The sequence below is a fragment of the Helianthus annuus genome, chromosome 16 (genome assembly GCF_002127325.2).
Source record: "Helianthus annuus cultivar XRQ/B chromosome 16, HanXRQr2.0-SUNRISE, whole genome shotgun sequence".
Taxonomy (NCBI): Eukaryota; Viridiplantae; Streptophyta; class Magnoliopsida; order Asterales; family Asteraceae; genus Helianthus; species Helianthus annuus.
In genome coordinates this window covers 177,949,259-177,969,345 of record NC_035448.2, presented here as the reverse complement: position 1 = coordinate 177,969,345, position 20,087 = coordinate 177,949,259, and the positions used below count along the sequence as shown (strand labels likewise).

Sequence of the window (20,087 nt, the reverse complement as noted above, 5' to 3'; positions counted from 1 at the left end):
CGCCCGCCCAAACCACTAGAACAAGGACACATAAAAAGTATATATGGAGTGAAATAAACCAAGATGCTTGTTCACGATCTCATCTGTCCAAAGTTGGAAACCCTCATCGTAAAACCTTCAGAACAATTTAATTCATGGCAGACGAAAAGATACAGCAGATATATCATGAAAGGCAAAAGCTACAGTTTTGCCTCTTACACGCTCTCAATAACCTTTTCCAGGTTTTATATTCGTATTCATAGTTCAAACCCCTTGATTAACACGTAACTGTATCTCACTAATTCAATTGGATATTGTTTTCATTTGATTGCATGAAATCCTTAGAAGACTATACTAATAACAGTGAAATTAGGTCAAATATTAGTTAATTTTATTTTAAATTAATCACTTCATATGTTTCAAACTGTATTAGGTTCCAGACTTTTGAGATTTTGGGCAATTTTAGTAACATTAATTTACATTTTTGTTGCGATTACATAAATTTGTTAAGATGACTGTGCTCGTTGTTGTAAAAATTGGGATTAATCGGTAATCGGTGGTCTACCGATTTGATTTCCCCTGATCGGACCAAAACAAGGCGATCCAGATGGGTCCTAATCTGCGCAAACCGGTCCCTCGTTTTTAACCTGTTAACCTGAGTTTCTGACCCAATGGATCCATGAACTAATATGTTAATGTTTGAAATTTTAAGTACTTGATTTGTTATGTTTAGGATATTAGGTTTATTTGTTTATCTATTCATAACTATGTGTGTGTATCTATATATATAAGTTTAAAAATTTGCATATTAAAATTCTGATCCGATTATACGCTAGTCGTACCCCACTGCCCGACTAGCATCTAGCGAATTTTACAACACTGACTCTACCAACGACAGTCAACAGTGAAATTAGATCAGAACATATGGTTTGGAATAAGAAGATTATGAAATCTCAGTTATATTTGTTTCATTAATCACCTATGCAGTTAACGCGGTAAAATATCGGATATCGGTCAAGGACCGATATCTGAAATATACGTTATCTCGGTGAGATATAGGTGGAATATCGGTAATTTTAATATAATGCAAAATTTATATATATGGCAATTTAACACCAATAATTCAGTCATATATCAGTGATATATCGGTTATATCGGTCAAATATCGGTGATATATCGGTGATAGCGGTCAAATATCGGTTAATATCACTGATAATATCGGTACCGATATTTTGACCGTTATTTGACACTGATATTTTACTAAGGGGCCGATATAACCGATATATCACCGATATTAACTGCATAGTTAATCACTCTGTGCATCAATGCATCCCAAAATTTGGTACACATTCATAGTAATTTCATGGTTTTATTTATAAAATTTCAGTTAATTTTGTTTATTAATCGCTCTACAGTGATGCATATGTTTCAAATTGTATTTAAGTTCTGGTCTTTAGGCAATTTCGGTAAATTAATTTCATTTTTTGTTGTGATTCAGGAGAAGGATGCATTTACACGAAAAAATTTGGATGAAATAGCTGAAAAACTTGTTCTTGACGATCCATACAAAGGAAACTGGACACCGCTTCGGGTCATCTTCAAGCCTCATCATAATTCACTAACGGGTAATTACGATATAAACGTGCTAATCACTGCAGTAGAAGGAAAGGGAAAGAAGGTGGTATGGCATGATCGTCGTAACAAAGCTTCTTCCATTAATCTCGATGAATCTGAAAGTAGGTTAACGGGAATCGTGTTAAACGTTCCTGTTAAAAGATACGGTGGGATTTGGAAAAGCAGACATTGGGTTTGTTTGAGAAAGGTTAATGGCGTTTGGTATAATTTGGATAGTGATTTTGCATCTCCGTACTCGTTTCAAAGTGTTGAAGAATTTAGGGATTTTTTGGATGCTGCGATGGATTGCGGTACTGAAATACTGCTTGTAAAGGATGATGAGTAGTTACAAACTTTGTATATATTCGCTTGTTAACCTTAGTTTTCAAGTCAAGGTAACAGTCGTTGCTTGAAGCAACCTGAAGGTTGATCATGCTATGAAAACATGTTTAGGAAAACGATTATGTCGAGTGATCCTGTATGTATTCCCGATATTTGAATAGAATGCTTTAAGAAACCATGAACATCCAAGAGAAACGCGATGCTATCTCTAGTATATTCGGACTTTTTCAGGTATTAGCTTCTTTGAAGTTGAAATTATATGTATTAGAGAACTTAAAGGTTAAAGAAGAAATGCAGGTTAATATACAGAGAACTCTTTTATGCAAATTTGGAACTCAAAAGTCTCAAAATTTTGGCTTTTGAAGAGACTGTAGTGATGGGAGAGAAAGTTGAAAGAACTGCAAGTTTTCATGAAAATTTTTGAGAGCCAATTATTCTTTCAACTTTTATTTTATTTTAATGTTATTGCTATTGCTATTTTATATTAGTTTCATTGTATTATGTGTGTTTGATGAAATGGTACCAACCATAGTGATCTTTTATTGATTGTTATTTTATGTAATTTTTTATCCACCATTTTTGTTATTATTTACATCTAAATTAATTAATTTGAGGTGTTGAGTGTTAGGATTACCTTGGTTCTACCCTCGTATCAATCAACCTCTTAATTTTTTGGCGTGAATAGTGTGGTTCGTAATGGATTCTCTATTTCATCTCTGTAACTGTAAATTGTAATTAGTTAATTACACTAAAAATCTCTACTTTTTTTTTTCTTTCTTCTTTTTAATTAAATAATATTTTTTATACTTTTATTGTTATATTTTCACTCTTTCCCATTTACACCCACTTTCAAAAAAGATTAAAAAATTATAGAGGTTGAACAATGTTTCTCTAGATTTGATTTAATGATGAGCAGTAATATTTTCTATCTCCCTCACTCACAATCACTCTATAAAATTAGACGTTCTTAAGCGTTTGATCGTTGTTTGAGTTCACTAGACTTCAGATCGTTGATTCGTGATCCATAGCTTGTTTTGCATTGTTGGTGTTGTTAGCATCAATTTTTCTTTATATGCTTTAATGATTGTAAAATATGAATATATAAAAAATCATGTTACATATGTGTGTTATGTGTTTATATTTTTATCACCATTGAATATAATGTATGATATGATATGTATGAACTATTTTTTATATTTTATTTACTAGGTTAAAACCCCGTGTATTACACGGGTTAAATAAATGTAATTTTTTGTACTAAATAATAAAATAATATATCTTTAAAACTTCATTTATTACACGTGTTGAATAAAAGTAATTTTATATATTAAGTAATAAAAACATTATATCTTTAAGAACCTTATGTATTACACGGATTAGATAAATGTAATTTTGTACACTAAATATAAAAGTTATATCTTCAAAAAACCATGTTTGTTTTGAACGGTAGTAAAAAAAACCATGTATTGTACGGGTTGAATACTTAACTAAATCGAATTTCATATACCAAATTATAAAAAAAAAGTTATATCTTTTAAAACTCTGTGTATTACACGGGTTGAATGAATGTAATTTTTATAGTAAATAGTTAAAATTTTATATCCCTAAGAAAACCATGTGTATTACACGGCTTGAATAAATCTAATTTTATATAACAAATAATAAAATATTATATCTTTAAAAATCTCGTTTATTACACATCGAATTCAAAGTAGGATAAGATTTAATATTAGTTTATATAAGATAAGTATAAAACGAAGACGGGAAACTAAATAGTAGATGCCTCCATATAATATTGTTATAGTTATTTTATTTTATAAAAAATGACATGTTACATGATTATTTGTGTATGTTCCACTAACAAAAAAAAGTAATTCTTGTTCCATGTATATCATGCCAAGAATTTATTAATATAACTAAACTAATAATCATTTTACTTATCTACAATTACATGAATTATAAATTATCTATCACTTAGCGAGATATACATCTACAAGTATTAAAGCTATATTAATATGAATTATTTAAGATATATATCACTTAGCGAGACATTTACATCTATAAATATTGAAGCTATATTAATATGAATTACAATCAAAATAAAATTCTAATATAATGTTTAAATTTTTTTAATTTAAATTTAAAATTTATCAATAATTTATTGATGCCCTCATTGAGTGACATGTGTTTCAAATCAGGATTCTTTTATTATATAGTATAGATTTATAGTATAATATACAAGAGACAATTTTTTTTAAAATGTAGGTGATATTATTTATATTTATAGTAGAGTGAATTGCAAGAATTGTCCTTTATCTTTATGCCTCTTTGCAGGCGGTGTCCTTTATGTTTAAAATTGACGAGTTTTGTCCTTTATGTTTAAAAATATTGCACGTTATGTCCTTTAGGCCTAACCTAGTCAATTTTTTCAGTTAAATCAGATCACAAAAGGGTGTTTTAGTCTTTTTACCCATTTAAATAAAAATGTTTTAAAAAATAAAACAAAAATAAAAATGTTTTAATGATCCAAATTAGTGGTCAAAAATTGATGACCAGCTTTCAATGCGTCTGCTACCGTCTTCCTTTCCTATAAACAACCCCCTATCCCCATTTCTCCCTTCATCAAACCCTAACTCTTACCATTCTCATTTCTATCAGATCTGAAATGAAACCAATCAGCCGTGTTGGTGTTCTTCAAGCTCACGATTCTCTAACAAATCATCCAGATAATTTCAAACCTCATCAACTCAATCAATCTCACACAAATTTGAACCAGAAGAAGAATAACAGAACAGAATTCTTCGCTGGATCTGCGTTTGTTGAGTCGCCTTCTCCGAGCTCTGTTCCAATACCTGCGTTTTTCTCCAAGAATTATGGTACAGCTGTACCCGATGATCGTGACCGTACGATTGAACATAGACGGCTTCTAGGTTTGAGCCTCGATTGTTGATTGTAACTTGTTGAGGATTAATCTCATTCGAACCGATTATATTAGAGGTTCAGTTGAAATGATCTGCTTGCTTGCTAGCAGATTTACATATTTAGGTTTAACATCAGGTTAGTTATTTGTGGAGTGTGGATATTGTTGATGTTAATGGGGAAATGAAGAAGGAGGTTGTGGTAGTGGTGGCGATGGTGGAAGGAGGTTGTGGTGGTGGTGGCGGTTATGGTGGAAACATGTGGAAGGAGGTTGTGGTGGTGATGAAGGAGGTTGTGGTGGTTGTCTGCTTGAATGAAATACAGAGGGAGGGAGATGGAGTACAGGAGGGAAATGGAGTAGAAAGGGAGAATTGTTTTTTTTAATCTTTCTTTTAAAGTGTGGTTTTTTAAATAAAATGGTTACTTATTTATATAATTAGTCCCTAAGAGATAAAATGACAAAATTGCCCTCATGTGTAAGGCACATGACAAGATTTAACGAAAAAAACTAACTGGGTTAGGCCCAAAGGGTAAAACGTGCTTGATTTTTAAACTTAAAGGACAAAACTTGTCAATTTTAAACATAAAGGACATCGCCTGCAAAGAGGCATAAAGATAAAGGACAATTCTTGCAATTCACTCTTTATAGTATTTACAATTTACATTTACAACGTATACATTTCTAAGTTAGGGGAATAGTGCCAGGTAGTTGGTCTGGCACTTCGTTATTGGACCAACCCATTTTTAATTTAATTTTATTCCCAGCTTAAAATTACGGTTTCGTCCTTTGTTTAAAATTACGTTTTGCCCCTAATTCAACATAAAATTATATTTTTGCCCTGTCTCAAAATTTACACTTTTGCCACCAGTTCAAAAACCCATTTCTAATTCTACTCCCAGTTTAAATTTACGATTTCACCCTCCGTCTAAAATTACGCTTTTGTTGCCCCCTTCAAAATAAAAATATGTTTTTCCCCTACCTCAAAATTACGATTTTGCCCCTAACTCAAAATTATGTTTTTGCCCACAATTCAAAATAAAATTATGTTTTCCCCCATAGCTCAAAATTATGATTTTGCCCTCAGTTTAAAATTATGATTTCGCCCCCATTTCAACATATTTTTACGATTTTGCTCTCATTTCAAAAATTACGATTTCTCCCCCAGTTAAAAATTATGATCTTGCCATCGTTTTACCTTTTTTTTTTGGCAAAACTATAGTACTGTTTTATTTTGCTTGGTTGACTCAATGTAACTTTTATTGTGTCATGCAGTTGTCTAACACTCGCTCATTGGTCCTGACAAATTAGTATTTTACCCCCAACTCAAAATTACAGACCTGTTATTGTTTTAATTTTTTTTTAGCAAAACTATGGTAGTGTTTTCGTTTAATTGGTTGTCTCGATGTATTTTTTTAGATCTTGTTATAAGTAGTATGTACAAGTAACCTAAATACATGCATACATGTTATGAAACTATGAAATATTTGATTTAACGCCCTGCAACGCGGGCGGGCATAGGTGTAATTTTTTATTCGTCCAGACAAACATACCTGGTACATGCTCATTTGTCCTGAAAAATTACAATTTGCTCTCAGTTTAAAATTATAGTCTTTCCATTGTTTTAGTTTTTTTTACTAAAAGTATGGTAGTGTTTTTTTTAATTGGTTGACTCGATGTAATTTTTTTTGAGATCGTGTTATGAGTAGTATGTACAAGTAACCGAAACACAGACATACATGTTATGAGAGAGAAATATTCGGCTTATTGCCCCGCAACGGAGGCGGGGCAAAAAATAGTAATATACAAGAGACAATTTTTGAAAAAAAATGTAGGTGATAAAATTTGTTGTTACTGAAAGGGTTGCTTTAAAATAAGTTGTTAATTACGGTTTCTTTTTTCCTGGATCTCAATATGAATTAGATGCTTTTTGTTTTTTAAGAGGTAAAATGTCTGTAGTATGCGAACCACATCTGCAGATATTTGTAGAAGAAAAGGTGAACCAAACCTCTGCATTTTGTAAAAAGAAGACTGTTTTAACGTATGTAGACTTAAAAAATAAACTGGTACTGGTGTACAGACGGTAGTGGTGGATGGTGGTGCTAGACGGTGTTGGACGTGGACGGAGGGTGGTAGTGGTGGGTGGTGGACGGTGGTGGTGGTGGTGGTGATGGACGGTGGTGGGTGGTGGACGGTGGTGGGTGGTGGTGGTGGTGTTCAACCCTTTGCAGACCTTAGAAGATCTTAGAAGTGGCTGGGCCAAGTCTGCACCAAAAAGAGCTCGCACAGACGTTTTTTAATGAAACGTCTTCCGAAAAACAAACAGACTGCAGATGGGAATGGTTGCGCGGCGCAGACAGAAGAGTTTGCGCGATTTTTTTTAGAAAAACAAACACCACCTTGGTTTATTTGTCATTTTAGTTCACTTGTCTAACTATACAAGTTAAGCTATAGGGTATGGAATGGAGCCCCCAGGGGCTCATTGTGTCACCTTAGAGTCACGTATGCACCACCTCATCCAACACCAACCAATAGCGCCCCCCATTATCAAACAAAAAATAGGATTAACCTCCCCCCCCCCAAATTAACCAATAACGCCCCCTTTTATTAATTATAAATTGATTTGGCCCAACACAACCTCCGTTATTCCCCGTTACTGCATTGGCGAGCACTCCGCCCATGGTATGTTGTGGGGCACGCTATTGATAGAAAAAGTTGTTGAGATGAAGGTTAATCACGCCCAATACCCTGTAGCCTTAGTGAACGATATGAACCATCCATCTAATTTGTAATACCTAGGAACCAAACATGCAATCGGTAAGCCATAAAAACCATTTGTATAACTAACTCTATATATGATATATATTAAGATTAGAAAGAGCATATATCGGTGCGACAATCTTCATAAAGATATCAAAATGGTAAATAATATATTACACAACTAAATGGTAAAGAGTTCTAAAAATTCAAATCTTGCAATACAATATATTTTAAATTTTAACAAGAAATATATATATTCATTTTATGAAATATAAAAAAAATCACGTAAAAAAGATTTATCCGAAAATAAAATCAGCAAAAGAAAAATATATTGCCTCAAATTATTAGACCATAGGTAATGGTTAATGCCCACTAAAGGGCATTTTTCACCACATCATCATCATAATGCCCTTTTAAAAAAGGTGTAATGGTTAATGCTCATTTCATTTATTACTTTCCATTATTTTTCTTCTCTTTGGGCATTATTATAGAAATGCCCCTCACTCTTCATGCCCCTATAATGCCCATGAGTAATGGTGTAAGGGCATTATCAAAATCTTTCATGCCCTTGTAAAGCCCAGTGGCGGACCCAGGAATTTTTCCATGGGGCTGCGGAACATTTTTAAAAATTTTAGGCCCCTAGGTATATGAGTAAAAAAATCGGGTTGTATCGGGTCGGGTCGGGTCATGTAAAACAAACGAACATCAAACTAAATTTATATAATAATCAAAAACATGTAAACTTTGTTACAAACATAATTAAAACGTCGGCGCCCTACGAGTTTTCATTTTTTGAAATCTATCCAAAACATCATTTAAAACTAAATTTTAAACAATTCTTTCTCTATATAACATAAGTTCATCGCTCCATAACATAATGTTTCAATTTTAATTTTTAACTATTCAAGCCTAGAAATCATAACGCTAGTTGTAATCACCCTAAAAATATATAAACAACATAATCACGCTAAAAATCATCTAAAAAACAATAAACAACGTCAAAACACACAAAATTTCAAACCTATTTAACAACTTTATTACCTTTTTTTCTCCTATAATATCAACCAAAATCATCAAAATAACAAAGAATTACTTACCCGTGTTCGGATTCCGGTTAGATTTGGTGTCAAACGACGGTGGTATGGTGGCTGATTACGGTGGGCGCCGGCTGTTGGACTGTTGTCGCTGGGTGATGTTGTTCGTTGGCAGTGCAGGGACGCAAGAGAGGGAGAGAGCGGAAGATAATTTCTAAAGGTTTTGGGCTTTAATTATTTTATTATAGTTTGAAATATTGTTGGGTTTGGTTAATGGGCTAAGACTTAGTGGGCTAGCTAGTTAGGAATTATAAGTGGGTAAATGTATGGGTATTTGGGTTTAGTTAGTTAGGTATTAAAAGTTATATAATTTAGGTAGTATTTTTTTTAAATAAGAGTTTACCAAAAAAAATTAAAATATAAATTGATAAAACTTTTTACCTAAGGGGTGCGTTCAAGGGTGCGGTCGAAAAATCCAAGGGGTGCGGACGAAAAATTCCAAGGGGTGCAGACGGGATTTTCGACAGAATTTAACACTAAATTTTTTTCCCCGGGGGTGCGCCCGTCCATCTTGAAGTGGGCTTGGATCCGCCATTGATAAAGCCCCATTACATATGGTCTTAAAGAAAAGAAAAATAATAAGAGCATATTTGGATGAGTTTTTTTAGCATTCTTATCTCTTTCTTAAAAAAGTAATAATTTAGTTGACTTTTTTACTTATTCTTTCCTAAAAAAACTCGTTTTTACTTTGTTACCCAAACAACGTTTCAAACATGGCCTAAGGGTATCCGGGGTGTATTCGGGAAGGGGAATCGGGGATAGGGTTGCCGATCGGGAAGGGGGATGCCAACAAAGAGGGGAGCCATTTCGGGGAACAATTCCGGTGGGGAGACACCGAAGAGGGTAGAGAGAGAAGGTGGGGCCACCATCATTTTCAACCAATGAAATTTTTTTTTTTTTTTAAATAAAAAACCAAATCACCTAAGAGGGGAGTGCCGCCATCAAAAAGGGGTATTAGGGGAGTATTAGAGGGGAGTTGACGTGGCACTAGTTGATTGGTTGGGCGTAAGAGAGGGGACTCACCTATTAGGTGAGCACCCCCTTCACCCTAAAAAGAAACCTGAATTTAATTTTGTGTTTTATTCACCTGGCCATTGGCCAGCGTATGATATATAATTCTTCTCCTCTTCTCTTCTTCAAGTCAAGACCCTTATGGCGTCAAATCATAAGCCAAATTGATCACTTCAACTGCTCATCTTCCTTGCATTTTACTGCAATTACACTTTTCCTTCTTATCAGGTCAGCTAATTTTACGATCCTTTTTATTATATCTTTTTTTTTTATACTGCGGTTGACTTCAAGTCTTCTGCCTCCCTATTTCATTGTTTATTCATGTTTTTAGCTTTATAATCTGAAAACAAACAGTTTCTAGTTTTATTAGTTGATTCCACTCATCTATGTTCGATTATTACTGTCCATTTTGGTTTTCTGCTTCACAAGAATTAATATATCACAGTGTTTGTGTTTAGTATTAGAAATTAAGACGTTTGTGACTGCAATTATGCCTGATTATAGCAAAAGCTAGAATTTTGCTGTTTAATTCGCTTACAGGAGGACACTATAGTGACTTAGGGCTTAAACGAGCTTGAGCTAGAGCCCTAGCCTAAATATAAGCTTGTTTAGTAAACAAGCTCTAGCTTCACTTGTCGAGCTCGAGACGAGCCTATTATTTATATAATTTTTATTTGAAATATTAGGTATAGATTTATATAATAGTTATTATTATTTACATAATTATGATAAATTAACTATATATATATATATAGAGAAAGTATAATGTACAAAAAGGCTTAACCTACATTAACGTACGCGACAAACATGATAACGTGCGTGATTTTTTTTAAACCTTTATAACGTGCGTTATTATACTTTTCCATGCGTGATTATCACCCCATGCGTAATTATCACCAGAAAATGAATCCCATGCGTTATTTTTGTGTCTTATGCGTGATTAGGGTATTGATCCAACGGTTACGCGCGTCGCCTACGTTAATGTACGATAAGCCTTTTTGTATGTTAACCTTTCCCTATATATATATATATATATATATACTTTTAGGATCCTGTAAAAAGGACACTTTTCGTTAGAAGACATAAAAATTGACATGCAGGCATCTTGTTTCGGACCTGGGCATAATGTTTTGGGTTGTTTTGGCAAGAAAAACACCAAACATAACAATTTAAGACACAATGCAATGAACAGTGGCGGCTATGATGGTGTGCGGGGAGGACCTTCGCCCAAGGCCCGTGATTTCGAGGGGCACTTGAATTTTTTAAAAAATTCGATATATATATATATATGTTATTTATTTATTTTTAAATAGTAAACACATACCAATTCCAATATAGGTCCATTTACAAATCCTTTTTATGATTTAGAATTTAGCCCACTTGGCATTAGGTTTATTGAGCCCGATACTAATTTGATTTTTTTAAATAATAATAAAACATTACGGAAGGGCACATTTTTTCGAGCTCGGACAAGGTACAGTGAATTCTTAGAGACGCCTCTGGCAATGAATTCTAGGCTTAAAACTTAAAACACTATGCCAAGAACGTGAAGTAGTGTGTTTTAAGTATTAAGCAGTGTGTTTTTGTTGTTTTTTAAATTGCATGCCCATAATACATTGCATTGTGTTTTAAATTGTTATGTTTGGTGTTTTTCTTGCCAAACAACCCAAAACATCATGCCTAAGTCCAAAACATGATGCCTACATGTCAATTTCTATGCCTTCTCACACTTATCACGAAAAAGGTCTTTTTTACATGAACCTCACCCTATATATATATATATATATGTATATATAGGGCAATTATAGAAAGAAAACCCACTTGAGTTGAAAAAACTCTGAAAAACCTTATCTAACAAACTTTTTTTTTCTAAAAAAATTAGGGAATGTAATACATAAGTTTTGTTACGTTTTGAGCCAAAAAAAATAAAAAAAAGCACCGAGTAGTTGGCTTAAAAATAAAGTATAAAATTTTAGGTAACATTACTCAAAAAATACATGTAACATACAAATATTGAACTCTTTAGAAAAAAGGTAGTCGGCGTTTTTTTAGTTTTTTTTTTTTTTTTTGGCTCAAAACGTAACAAAACGTGTATGTTACATTCTCTATTTTTTAGAATTGATATAAATTAACTAATAAACAATATACAAGCCCAAGCTGGGATCGAGCTTGAAAAACTACCCACGAGCCGAGCTCGAGCCTTAGCAACGAAGCTCGAACCAAGCCGAGCTCGAGCTCTAGCTGGAGCTTAGTCGAGCCTGGGCTTGGCTCAGCTCATTTGCACACACCCCTGGATATCCTCATACTCAAAACACATTTGGACAGATTTGATCATGTTTTGTTGTATCTCACTTTTGTAACCAGAATCCATATGTTCAAATTTGCATTCTTTTTGTGTTGATCAGCAAAGAATACACTTTTATAGACTACAAGAAGCTAGGCCATTTATACTAAAAAACGGGACTATAATTTCGACCCGAAACAAATTTTGACTGAAAATTTTGCTTCTCAGGTCCTTGTTGTTATTAGCCTCATGAGAGGATGAGGCCATGAGGGTATTAACCTGAAGAATATATAATGATTCCAATAATACCAAATTTGTAGCATTTAGTTGCAATAATCATATTGCAATGGAAGCAATTACGAGCGCTTCTTCAATGGCAGCTGCAGAGTTGATCTCTCAAACCATAGAGTTATTTACTGAAGCAGCCACTGAAGCCAAGAATGCCATTGTAGAGAAGGAGAGTTTTTCAGAGTTTTCATTATACTTAGACAGAATCGTTCCGCTTTTAAAAGAATTAAGCAAAAAAGAAACTATTAATGCGGATACGACTTTTGTTGAGATCTTGAATCAACAAGTCAGACTTGGTAAACAACTGGTTACGGAATGCAATCAAAAGAACAGAATTTACAGGTTGATGAATAGCCGGTCGATCACCAGACGAATAGGGGAGATCACACGAGAAATTAGCCGCGCGTTAAGTTTAATTCCTTTTTCGCAATTGGGAGTTTCGGCAAGCATGAAGCAGGATCTTGGTCAACTATGTGATGTTATGCAGTCTGTAGAGTTCAAAACAGCTGTAGCAGATGAAGCGATTTTGAAGAAAATAGAATCGGGAGTTAACGAACGGAATGCAGATAGCTCATATGCCAACAATTTACTGGTTTCGATTGCGCAAGCTCTTGGAATATCGACTGAACGATCTTCATTAAGGAAAGAATTGGAAGATTTTAAGAATGAGATAGAAGATGCAAAGTTGAGGAAAGATCAAGCCGAAGCAATTCAAATGGATCAAATAATTGCGTTACTAGAACGAGCCGATGCTACGTCTTCTCCTGAAGAAAAAGAAAAAAAGTATTTGACGAAACGGACTTCGTTAGGAAGTCAACCGTTAGAACCACTTCAATCGTTCTACTGCCCGATTACCCGCGAAGTTATGGTGGACCCCGTTGAAACGGCGTCTGGTCACACGTTTGAAAGAGCTGCCATTGAGAAATGGTTGGCTGACGGGAGTAACTTCTGTCCGTTAACCATGACTCCTTTGGATAAATCATCGTTACGGCCTAACAAGACGTTAAAGCAATCAATTGAGGAATGGAAGGATCGAAACACCATGATCACAATTGCTTCGATTAAACCGAAACTCTCAAAGCCATTAGCGGAAAATGAGGAAGACGTGATTTGTTGTCTCGACGAGTTGCAAAGTTTATGTGAAGAAAGAGGTGTTCACCGGGAATGGATAGTTTTGGAGAATTACATTCCTACCCTTGTGGGATTACTCGATGGTAAAAGCCGAGAGATAAGGACTCGTACACTTGTCTTACTTTGCATTTTGGCAAAGGATAGTGATGATGCGAAGGTACTTATACTTCGACTTTCATAACTTGAATTGATATTATGCAACCGTCACATCATTTGGTCAGTTGTTGAAAGTTGTCTACTTTAAATCAAGAGTAAAATGCCATTGTCATTTTTGTGATTTTCGTCCTGAGGTTTGCTTTCCCGCATCTGGATCCATAAGATTTGAAATCTTGCCATTTTCATCTGACTCGTTAACTCCATCGATTTTTCTCCGTTAAATGGGGGCATTTCTGTCTTTCTAGATATTTTTTTTTATTAAATTAGAAAACACTACAAGAAATATAGATATAACTCTGTTGACTTTCTCTCAGCCCAAACCCTTTAATCATCACAAAAGTGTCTAAAAAGACAAAAATACCCATGACTTAACATTAAAAATGGACGGAGTTAACGAGTCAGACGAAAATGACAAGATTTTAAACCTTTAGGATCCAGATGCGGAAAAACAAACGTTTGGACAAAAGTCACAAAAGTAGCCAAAACTCAGGGACGAAAATGGCATTTTACTCTTAAATCAATAACTTTGATGGTTTTTCTGGCCCATTAGGTTTTGTAGCTTAAAACAGAAACTGGACCAAAGTTTTCGTTGCTCTGTATGTTTTTTATTTATTAATTTTTCTCATACTCAAAGCTTAATGTAGGATAGGATTGCAAAAGTCAATGGTTCGGTTGAATATATAGTGCGGTCTCTTGGGCGTAAAATTTATGAAGGAAAACTGGCGGTTGAATTATTATTTGAATTATCACAAAATGAGACGTTAAAAAATCACATCGGGATGGTTCAGGGATGCATACTACTTTTAGTGACGATGTCCAACAACGACGATACTCAAGCCGCCACACGGGCACATGAACTTTTGGCCCAACTTTCCTTCTCTGATCAAAATGTCATCCAGATGGCAAAAGCTAATTATTTCACACATCTGCTGCGTCGACTATCTTCAGGTAATTTTTGTAAAATAATAAACTAATATAATATAATCTGACCTGTTTTGACCGGTACTGAAAATGATCTGTTTTGTTGGCAGGATCAGAAGAAGTGAAGATGTGCATGGTGACAACATTGGCAGAAATGGAATTAACCGATCACTACAAATCTTCTTTATTTGAAAACGGTGCACTCGATTCACTTCTTCACTTAATCTCACACGGAAACACTAGAATGAAAGAAACAGCAGCTAAAGCAATTAGGAGCCTCTCAACCTTGCCTAAAAACAGCATACAGATGATAAAAAACGGCTCAGTTAACTCGTTGGTCAATCTTCTCTACAGTCACACGTCATCACACTATTTACAGGATGAGCTGGCAGCCATAATCATGCATCTTGCCACATCAACCATGTCACAGAATTATAATAGACCACCCGTTTCATTATTTGAATCCGATGGAGATATCGATAGCCTTTTTTCTTTTACCGGTTGTTCAAGACCTTTGGTCCAAGAAAGTTTACTTCATTCGTTTTATGCCATGTGTCATTCGCCTTTAGCCACTACTGTCAAAACAACGTTGAGACAGGTAACATCTTCGTTCCAATAACTAAAATAGACAGCGGTTGATTTATAGTACGATTTTTTTTTTTACTTTCTACTACATGATGTTTCAGAAACCGGAAAACATACAGTTGTTGGTGGATTTGTGTAAAAACGAAAACCGGAAAGTGAGAGCAAATGCCGTTAGGTTATTCTGTTGTTTAACGGAAGATGGTGACGACAAAGAGATTATAGACCGCATGGGTCTGCAATCAATCGAGACATTAATAAAAGTAATACAATCTCCCGTTGATGAAGAAGAGATTACTTCCGCAATGGGCGTGCTTTCAAACCTGACTCAGTCATCTCAACTCACCGAGTCACTATTAAAAGCAGAAGGACTTCACGTTATTTCCTCGTGTCTTCGTGACGTAATGCAAAACCGGCCCCACAAGAAACAGTTAATAGAGAACACAGTTGGTTCGCTTTGTCATTTTACCGTCCCTACAAACCAGAGTTCGCAGAAGAAAGTAGCCGAGACAGGTGTCATTCCATTATTGGTCCAGTTGTTAGAGGTAGGAACAAGTTTGACCAAAAGAAAAGCATCCATCTCTCTCGGTCAACTTTCTAAAAGTTCATTTGAGTTAAGTCACGCAATCCCGAGAAGGGGATTATTCAAATGCTTCTCGCCTCAATCCGTATCAGCGTGCCCTGTTCATCAAGGAATCTGTACGGTTGAAACGTCGTTTTGTTTAGTGGAAGCCGATGCAGTTTCACCGTTAGTGAGACTTTTAAGAGATTCTGATTTGAATGTTTCTGAAGCTTCTTTAGATGCATTGTTGACTTTAATTGAAGCTGAAAGACTGCCATACGGGTCTAAAGTTCTTGCTGAAGCTGACGCCTTACATCCGATTATAAAATTACTAAACTGCCCTTCTTCGAGTTTGCAGGAAAAAGTATTGAATGCATTGGAGAGAATATTCCGTTTGTTGGATATGAAGCAAAAATATGGGCATCTGGCTCAGACGGCTTTAGTTGACTTGACCCAACGGGGAAACAACGTAACAAAATCTTTAGCAGCGCGGATTCTTGGTCAGTTAAATGTGCTTCATGATCAATCGTCTTATTTTTAGGAGCTTTTAAAGTTGAATTCGATGATTGATAGAATGATAGGTAAAATTTTTGTTATGGTTTGTAATTTGTATCCCCATCAGTTGGTAGATAGATAATCTGCTGATCTATTCTTTTTGTAACTCATTTTGTGCACAACTTTTGTATATGAATAATGACAATACATGTATACACAGTTTAAATTTAAGTTTTGGTGTAACATCCAAAGTTTTCTCTTCCTTTATGGAGTTTCATAAGAATTGAAACCGAATTGGTTGCGATGAAGCTTGAGTCAAGCAACCAACATCACGACAATACTCAATAAGGATCCCACGTAGCGGAGTTCTCAGGTTCGAGTTTGGTTTCCACTGGTTTTCTGGTATAATATCTTGAAGGCTAAAATACCTAGCGCAAGCTGCGATTTAACTGATCGCATTGGTTTAGCAGGGTATTGGTGGTGTCCTCTGACCCCCCCCCCCCCAAAAAAAAAAAAAAAAAAAACTTGAGGGAACACGTGTTAAAGGTCTAAGGGTTGCATAGCATGAGTAGGCTCCTATGACCTTAAAGCAACTACATAAATGTAGTCACTAAATCCAGTAAGTTGTTTATTACAGATCTATCAGTCCTGATGCAGTGGTTTGAACTATCCAGGAAACTACGTCGTAGTTACCAAATTTTGATTTTGCTAACAAATTCTGTGATATTGTGTTAGAAAATGTTGAAGTCAATTAGGCCATGTGTAGTGGGTTGGCGCCTACTACACATCACCCTGCCACCTCACCATTATGGGTGTTAATCCATTATGCTCTGTTAATGAGGGGCGCCAATGGAGGGTTTCGCCAACCCAATAACAGCCGCCAAGCCCTTGAGAGATGGGGTCCACCCCGTTTTGATCAATCATGTCTTATTTATTTTTCTTTTATTTTATATATTTACACATACGCATCGTCTTTGAGAGATGGGGACTAGTCGGCGATTAATCACTAGTTAGCTTGTTACTGATTAATTTTTCGTTAATCAGTAGTTAGCCCTAGTCAGCAGGCCAAAAATCGGTGATTCCGGCCAAACCCTGTAAATTCGGGTCAAAACCTCTAAATTCGTATGATTAATCTTGTATACTTAAAAAAATGGGTTGAGGAAGGATTAAAACATGTCTACTTCAAATATTTACCTATAAAAATGTGTGTATATATATAGAACTGAAAATTACATATAAAAATCTCAATCCGATTAATCCTGATTAATCCCAATTAATCGCTAGTCGGTACCCTACCAGCCGACTAGCGCCTAGCGAGTTTTACAACCATGATATTAGCTATTGCTTAAATGCCTGCGTAACAGTGACGTGACGCTGTGACGGTGATGTGACAGTGGTCTAGTTATTCCACTCGACATAGCCTGCAACGTTTATGAGGCTCCAACAAATCTGAACTAAGTTTATATTAACGGCCCATAATACATATCAATAGGTAGTTATAATTAGCATTAATAAAAAAGATATGAACAGATTAAGATTAATAATTATTGAACATAAACAAAACCATTGATCAGTTAACTGCAGGTGATGAAGTAGAAACTTTCTTGATCTCATCATCAATGGCTTTCTCCAACCACATCTCTGCATCTTCCATCATTTCTGGACTAAGTCTAACCATGAGTATGCAAAACTCGGTTTCGTTCAAGAACCCGTCGCCATCAAGGTCTCCTTCCATGACCATATCTTCCGAGTCTTCCTTGCTCATGCCTTCCATTCCAAGAAATCTTGAATTCTTTCTCAAACTTTCGGGGGTGATCAGGCTGAGCTTCTCGTCCGCCAGCAGGCGGAAACCGCCGCAGAGCTCCTCCATGAAGGTGGTTAGTTGTAGCTTCTCAGCCATCACAGGAAGTAAGTCTTGGTAGCCTTTGTTTTCCATTGGTGTTTTAGTGGTTGGGGTTGGAAGAAATGTTAATGGACTTTGTGTATTTATAGGAATGGAAAGTTTATAAAGTGTGGATGTCAAGACAACTTGTCTATTGGGTTGGGACTTGGAAATTGAAGGTATGGTTTTTGACTATAAATTATGTTACAATATTATGGTGACTTTTTCATAAGTTTAGAAATAAACAAGCAGTCAAGAAATTATATGTTTTAGTGTGAAATCAAGATGGCGTTAGTTTTAAAATACCTATTTTGAAACATATTCTATGATGGTAAAAGAGAGTTTGAATGAATTTTTAGAGATGGGTTTAGCCGGTGTGTGAGTTAGTCATTAAAAAAATATATGTTTTACTCTATTATTTGATAATCAATTAGTTTTATTATTATGAAATTGATTATTATTTCCCATAGTATTATAGACTAATAGCATCTTGAGGGTGAGATAAGATTTAGAAACCATCAGGTTCTGGGTTTGATTCCCACAAGAGGTTTTTTCCCAGATTTGAGTGATCCAAAATTGTCGTTAAAAAATGAAATCGATTATTTGTTTATAAATGATAAAATGTGTAGGGTGTTGATAAGTAGTTAAAATAGACTTAACTACATAAAAGCGAAACAAGTGCTAATTTGAGATCTAAATAGGTTAGTTTAATGTTCGATTTTGACAGTTTATTGGCTTAATGATTCAGTTTAGCTTAAAATTTTGAGACCGAACGTTTAACTTTTATTATTTATGTTCTTTTGGGAGTATGTTGCTGCTGCTACTGCTACTACTACTACTATTATTATTATTATTATTATTATTATTATTATTATTATTATTATTATTACTATTATTACTATTATTATTATTATTAAATTTTATCCTTTTAAAATTTTCCATACAAGCTAATGTTTTGAAAAAAAAAAAAGTCGATTCAAACTGTCAAACCGTCAACTGGCAAGTTCGACTGACCTACAAAACCCAGCCGATTATGTTGTCGTTTCCAAAACCGTGGTTAGCCTTTCGACACAAAATCTTGGTAAACCTAACCGATCCAGACTTTAAAGTGTGGTGCCGAAACACTACATTTTGATAGATATATGCTTTCAAACACACACATCCAACCATCCTTTAAAATTATTGCTTGATAAGCGTTTTATAGCCAAACATTTATTTTCACTTTCTAACTCTTAAAACTATTTTAAGTAAAAAATTAAAATAATTGGTGACTTGTAATTTTCTTTGGCTTTTGGTTATTAATTAGTAGGAAAAAGATCAAAAGAAATTGGTTGTAGGAAGCTTCACACGAAGGTATGGTTCTTTATATCTTTTAGAAACAGTCACCAAACTTATCAACCTCCATTGATTGTCCTCTTCTTTATTCTTCTTCCAAGAACCTTCCTCTCTTTTCTATTATTCCACGAAAACAAAAAGAGGTATTATTACAAGTGAAATTTCGTGATTGATAAAAACAGCAAAAACACGGCTTTGGACATCAAAGTTATCATCAACGAATCTGTTTGTTACAAAGCTATTCCTTTGCAACAAGTGACAAGGGTTTCAACCCAATAGCACTAGCAAATTTTGTTGGGGAATTTTTAGAAACCGATGATCAGAGAGGCGTATAATCACTATCAGATCAAATTATTTTGGTGGTTCACCCGAATAATTTAATCGGATACAACTCTGATTTTCGAGAAATTGAACCAGGGTATGTGTGTGCGAAAAATGTCTGAACCAGAAGAAGTTGTGACCAAAAAACTGTCTACAAATTTGGGGTTGAGGATGATTAACTGCCTAATGGCGGTTATCTCAATTTTTAACTGCCAATGTTTAACATTTCGAAAATGTGACAATTTCCAGAAAATAAAATTTCCTGATGCAGTTTTATTAAAACAATTTAATCAAAATAAAATTTTTCCAAACTCGACCCTAGCCAGGGGGCTCTGCTCTTTGGACCCCGCCAGGGGCTGCCGCCTCTTGGACCCTGCTCCCAGAGGCGCTGCCCCCAAACCCTCGCCAAGGGG

At 34.9% G+C, this 20,087-nt stretch overlaps 3 protein-coding genes across 4 annotated transcripts; 2 read left to right on the top strand and 1 right to left on the bottom strand.

Annotated features, from left to right (window-relative positions):
* Positions 1–25: 25 nt before the first annotated feature.
* LOC110918127 (josephin-like protein) lies at positions 26–2,262 on the top strand. Its single transcript, XM_022162496.2, has 2 exons — positions 26–221; positions 1,478–2,262. Exons 1-2 carry the CDS (start codon positions 135–137, stop codon positions 1,937–1,939), a joined length of 549 nt encoding a protein of 182 aa, XP_022018188.1. The 5' UTR covers positions 26–134; the 3' UTR covers positions 1,940–2,262.
* Positions 2,263–9,800: 7,538 nt separating this feature from the next.
* Positions 9,801–16,379, top strand: LOC110918126 (U-box domain-containing protein 44-like). 2 transcript variants are annotated; one of them, XM_022162495.2, is made up of 5 exons: positions 9,801–9,945; positions 12,230–13,577; positions 14,365–14,524; positions 14,608–15,095; positions 15,184–16,379. In XM_022162495.2, the coding sequence occupies exons 2-5, from the start codon at positions 12,348–12,350 to the stop codon at positions 16,180–16,182; spliced, it is 2,877 nt and encodes a 958-aa protein (XP_022018187.1). In that variant the 5' UTR covers positions 9,801–9,945; positions 12,230–12,347; the 3' UTR covers positions 16,183–16,379. The 2 variants fall into 2 exon arrangements, with proteins under 2 accessions (XP_022018187.1, XP_022018186.1); XM_022162494.2 differs by having other exon boundaries at positions 14,221–14,524.
* A 1,202-nt stretch (positions 16,380–17,581) lies between these two features.
* On the bottom strand, positions 17,582–18,114 carry LOC110918128 (calcium-binding protein KIC). Its single transcript, XM_022162497.2, has one exon. The coding sequence runs from the start codon at positions 18,070–18,072 to the stop codon at positions 17,707–17,709; it is 366 nt and encodes a 121-aa protein (XP_022018189.1). The 5' UTR covers positions 18,073–18,114; the 3' UTR covers positions 17,582–17,706.
* Positions 18,115–20,087: the final 1,973 nt, after the last annotated feature.

Bases quoted from the DNA above. Each gene is read 5' to 3' on its own strand.
- LOC110918127 (XM_022162496.2), top strand. From the start codon at position 135: ATGGCAGACGAAAAGATACAGCAGATATATCATGAAAGGCAAAAGCTA. The intron at 222-1,477 runs GTTTTATATTCG...GTTGTGATTCAG, and splicing joins CTCTCAATAACCTTTTCCAG to GAGAAGGATGCATTTACACG.
- LOC110918126 (XM_022162494.2), top strand. From the start codon at position 12,348: ATGGAAGCAATTACGAGCGCTTCTTCAATGGCAGCTGCAGAGTTGATC. The intron at 13,578-14,220 runs GTACTTATACTT...AGCTTAATGTAG, and splicing joins AGGATAGTGATGATGCGAAG to GATAGGATTGCAAAAGTCAA. The intron at 14,525-14,607 runs GTAATTTTTGTA...TTTTGTTGGCAG, and splicing joins GCTGCGTCGACTATCTTCAG to GATCAGAAGAAGTGAAGATG.
- LOC110918128 (XM_022162497.2), bottom strand. From the start codon at position 18,072: ATGGAAAACAAAGGCTACCAAGACTTACTTCCTGTGATGGCTGAGAAG.